General features: G+C 46.0%; 1 protein-coding gene across 1 annotated transcript in view; it reads left to right on the top strand.

The window, feature by feature from the left end:
• The window catches only part of invs (inversin), a 29,390-nt gene that overhangs the window by 7,716 nt on the left and 16,674 nt on the right, over positions 1-5,000 (top strand). The window contains exons 3-4 of the mRNA XM_029743102.1: positions 802-901; positions 974-1,140. Of these exons, the coding sequence (XP_029598962.1) occupies positions 802-901; positions 974-1,140 (267 nt within the window). The remainder of the gene's footprint in view (positions 1-801; positions 902-973; positions 1,141-5,000) is intronic.

Genomic DNA, 5,000 nt, shown 5'->3' with positions numbered 1-5,000 from the left:
CACACACACACACACACACACACACACACACACACAGTACCTGCAGATACAAATCATATCTCTCACACACACCCTCCACAGTAAGTAACCTCTATTACCCCCTGTGTCGGAGCAAGGCTACTTGGCAGAGCGTGAGAAAGCACTGTGCATGATGGGTAATTGCCGTGCAGCACGCAGTGTCTGCATTTTACGAGGAGGGTGCAATGACGGGGTGAAGGGGGCATAGTACCCCCCCCCCAACCTCTGCCTCTCACTAGCTTCCCAGGACCAGGGTTGGCAGGATGTAGCAAAAAAGTGTCCGGACAACTTCCTCAATGTTCAGTTTGTAATGCAACAGATCTTTGACTGCATATCTGCACATTTCAAACCAGCATTAATGATCCCTGCCTTGAATGGGCCTTCTCATGGTTTATGAATTGAGTTGGTTAGGGGCAGTAATAGATTTTGTACTTTGGCCCCCTGGGCTAACCCACACGCACGCACGCACGCACGCACACACACACACAGGCGTTCTGCAGTATTGATGAGTTATAAAAAGACATGAGCAGAGAACCCCCCACTCCCTGTCGGGGATCTCCCCTAGCTGCTTCCTGTCTGGTTAAATGAGGGCAGGAAGAGATTTAACTTCCACTGCAGGGGCTCACACACACACACACACACACACACACACACACACACACACACACACACACACACACACACACACCCTACTATCAGCCTGTATTAACACATGCACAGCAAGTGTGTTTACCTGTATGGCCAGGTGGGTGACTGGCTCTGACTGGACTGTATGTGTTGTAGGCATCTGACCCTTCACCCCCAAGCCCCGCCCCTCTGGGCTCCCAGGTCCACGCAGCCGCCGTCAACGGAGACCGGAGCGTCCTCCTCAGACTCATCACAGGTACTATACACACATACACACACACACTTTCCCCTGAACCCTGACCTTTAACCCCTGACCCACTGTGTGTAGTGGATCCCTCCCTGCGTGACCGTGAGGACCAGTTTGGGCGTACCCCACTGATGTACTGTGTCCTGGCTGACCGTCTGGACTGTGCTGAGACACTGCTGAAGGCGGGAGCCTCTGTTAACAAGACTGACCATAGCCAACGTACTGCCCTGCACCTGGCAGCACAGAAGGTACACTACAACACTGAGTCAACCTGGAACCACTAAAGGAAACACTAGAACAGTAGTGGAACCATCAGAACATTGAGTTAACCTGTACAACACTAAAGGAAACACTAGAACAGTAGAGAATAAGAGCACCTCCTCCCAGCTGCTCACTGCACTGAGGATAGGAAACTCTGTCACCACTGATAAATCCACTATAATTGAGAATTTCAATAACCATTTTTCTACGGCTGGCCATGCTTTCCACCTGGCTACCCCTACTCCGGTCAACAGCACTGCACCCCCCACAGCAACTCGCCCAAGCCTTCCCTGTTTCTCCTTCTCCCAAATCCAGTCAGCTGATGTTCTGAAAGAGCTGCAAAATATGGACCCCTACAAATCAGCCAGGCTAGACAATCTGGACCCTTTCTTTCTAAAATGATCTGCCGAAATTGTTGCAACCCCTATTACTAGCCTGTTCAACCTCTCTTTCGTGTCGTCTGAGATTCATAAAGATTGGAAAGCAGCTGCGGTCATCCCCCTCTTCAAAGGGTGGGACACTCTTGACCCAAACTGCTACAGACCTATATCTATCCTACCCTGCCTTTCTAAAGTCTTCGAAAGCCAAGTCAACAAACAGATTACCGACCATTTCGAATCCCACCGCACTTTCTCCGCTATGCAATCTGGTTTCAGAGCTGGTCATGGGTGCACCTCAGCCACGCTCAAGGTCCTAAACGATATCTTAACCGCCATCGATAAGAAACAATACTGTGCTGCCGTATTCATTGACCTGGCCAAGGCTTTCGACTCTGTCAATCACCACATCCTCATCGGCAGACTCAATAGCCTTGGTTTCTCAAATGATTACCTCGCCTGGTTCACCAACTACTTCTCCGATAGAGTTCAAGTGTGTCAAATCGGAGGGCCTGTTGTCCGGGCCTCTGGCAGTTTCTATGGGGGTGTCACAGGGTTCAATTCTTGGGCCGACTCTCTTCTCTGTATACATCAATGATGTCGCTCTTGCTGCTGGTGAGTCTCTGATCCACGTCTACGCAGACGACACCATTCTGTATACTTCTGGCCCTTCTTTGGACACTGTGTTAACTAACCTCCAGACGAGCTTCAATGCCATACAACTCTCCTTCCGTGGCCTCCAACTGCTCTTAAATACAAGTAAAACTAAATGCATGTTCTTCAACTGATCACTGCCCGCACCCGCCCGCCCGTCCAGCATCACTACTCTGGACGGTTCTGACTTAGAATATGTGGACAACTACAAATACCTAGGTGTCTGGTTAGACTGTAAACTCTCCTTCCAGACTCACATTAAGAATCTCAAATCCAAAATTAGATATAGAATTGGCTTCCTATTTCACAACAAAGCATCTTTCACTCATGCTGCCAAACATACCCTCGTAAAACTGACCATCCTACCGATCCTCGACTTCGGCGATGTCATTTACAAAATAGCCTCCAATACCCTACTCAATAAATTGGATACAGTCTATCACAGTGCCATCCATTTTGTCACCAAAGCCCCATATACTACCCACCACTGCGACCTGTACGCTCTCGTTGGCTGGCCCTCGCTTCATACTCGTCGCCAAACCTACTGGCTCCAGGTCATCTACAAGACCCTGCTAGGTAAAGTTCCCCCTTATCTCAGCTCACTGGTCACCATAGCAGCACCCACCTGTAGCACGCGCTCCAGCAGGTATATCTCTCTGGTCACCCCCAAAGCCAATTCCTGCTTTGGCCGCCTCTCCTTCCAGTTCTCTGCTGCCAATGATTGGAACGAACTACAAAAATCTCTAAAACTGGAAACACTTATCTCCCTCACTAGCTTTAAGCACCAGATGTCAGAACAGCTCACAGATTACTGCACCTGTACATAGCCCATCTACAATTTAGCCCAAACAACTACCTCTTCCCCTACTGTATTTATTTATTTATTTATTTTGCTCCTTTGCACCCCATTATTTATATTTCTACTTTGCACTTTCTTCCACTACAAATCTACCATTCCAGTGTTTTACTTGCTATATTGTATTTACTTCGCCACCATGGCCTTTTTTGCCTTTATCTCCCTTATCTCACCTCATTTGCTCACATTGTATATAGACTTATTTTTCTACTATATTATTGACTGTATGTTTGTTTTACTCCATGTGTAACTCTGTGTTGTTGTATGTGTCAAACTGCTTGCGTTATCTTGGCCAGGTTGCAATTGTAAATGAGAACTTGTTCTCAACTTGCCTACCTGGTTAAATAAAGGTGAACTAAATAAATAAATACAAAAAAGTTGTGGAACCATCAGAACATTGAGTTAACCTGGAACCACTAAAGGAAACACTAGAACAGTAGTGGAACCATCAGAACATTGAGTTAACCTGTAGAACACTAAAGGAAACACTAGAACAGTAGTGGAACCATCAGAACATTGAGTCAACCTGTAGAACACTGAAGGAAACACTAGAACAGTAGTGGAACCATCAGAACATTGAGTTAACCTGTAGAACACTGAAGGAAACACTAGAACAGTAGTGGAACCATCAGAACATTGAGTCAACCTGGAACCACTAAAGGAAACACTAGAACAGTAGTGGAACTATCAGAACACTTAGTTAGCCTGTAGAACACTAACTGATCCTTTAGAATCCTGACTCCAGGGTATTCTAGAGCCTCTCTCACTGACTATACAAAACATTAAGAACACCTGCTCTTTCCTTGACATAGACTGACCAGGTGATTCCAGGTGAAAGCTATGATCCCTTATTGATGTCACCTGTTAAATCCACTTCTGTCCGTGTAGATGAAGAGGAGGAGACAGGTTAAAGAAGGATTTTTAAGCCTTGAGTCAATTGAGACATAGATAGGGGCAACTCAATTTTAGGAAGGTGTTCGTAATGTTAGGTATACTCAGTGTATATCACATACTGGTAGCTTAGGTGAGAAGGTAGTGCCCCCCAGTGGTGACAGACAGACACCCCCAGGGCGGCTGTTAAGAACTAGACAAGGGGATCGGCAACTTTGATGAGGGTGGGGGCCACAGAAAATCTGAGCGAAATGTTGTACTTTGTGAGCTAAACATTATAAACACCCCCCTCTTGACAGTGAAATCTTCAGAGTTAATTTCCTGCAATTCTACACATTTTGCCATGGGGCATAGAGTAAATTAAGTTTTAAAGCAAGTTTGTTGCAATTCTACACATTTTGCCATGGCTCGGAGAAAAGATTTTGCAATTCTACAACTCATTTCATGCAATTCGACAAATTTTGCCTTGGAGCAGAGAGAAACATTAAATTTCCCCCGGTCAGTAATTCCACCATAATATCAAGTTTAGATAGTTGGCCACAAGACTAACTTACCATATAAAATGTTTTAGCTGACGTGGCTAACTGAGTGACTATCAGTGAATGACAACACATGAGAGAAACTGCTGATGCACAACCAAGTTTCAAAATGTCACCTTGTGTATTCTACTATTCTAACTCTCAACAGTAAGTTGAGACCCCGACTGAGTTCCTAAAAAAGATATCTAAATGTAGAAAATGAAATAAAAAACTGGGCTGTATGAGCAGTAATATCTCTATAGAAAGTGTTTATTAGCCTTGTCCTGGGGGGTGGGGGGTTGCTGTCAGGGCAGGTGAGGAGCGGTGGCTGGAGGGGCGGAGGAGGGTGCTCACACACACTCTAACACACACACACACACACTCCAATTCTAATGTGTGTGGGTGATGGGAGGCCCTCTCTCTCTCTGACACCTGATCAATATCTAGCTGAGACAGGGAGAGACTTCTGGGATTACTGATCTAATTGGACTGAGAATAGGGAGGATAGACCACATGTACACACACACACACACACACACACTCATACACAC

Source organism: Salmo trutta, unplaced genomic scaffold, assembly GCF_901001165.1.
Source record: "Salmo trutta unplaced genomic scaffold, fSalTru1.1, whole genome shotgun sequence".
Lineage (NCBI taxonomy): Eukaryota > Metazoa > Chordata > Actinopteri > Salmoniformes > Salmonidae > Salmo > Salmo trutta.
The sequence above is the reverse complement of the archived record's forward strand: the minus strand, read 5'-3'. Positions and strand labels throughout refer to the sequence as shown.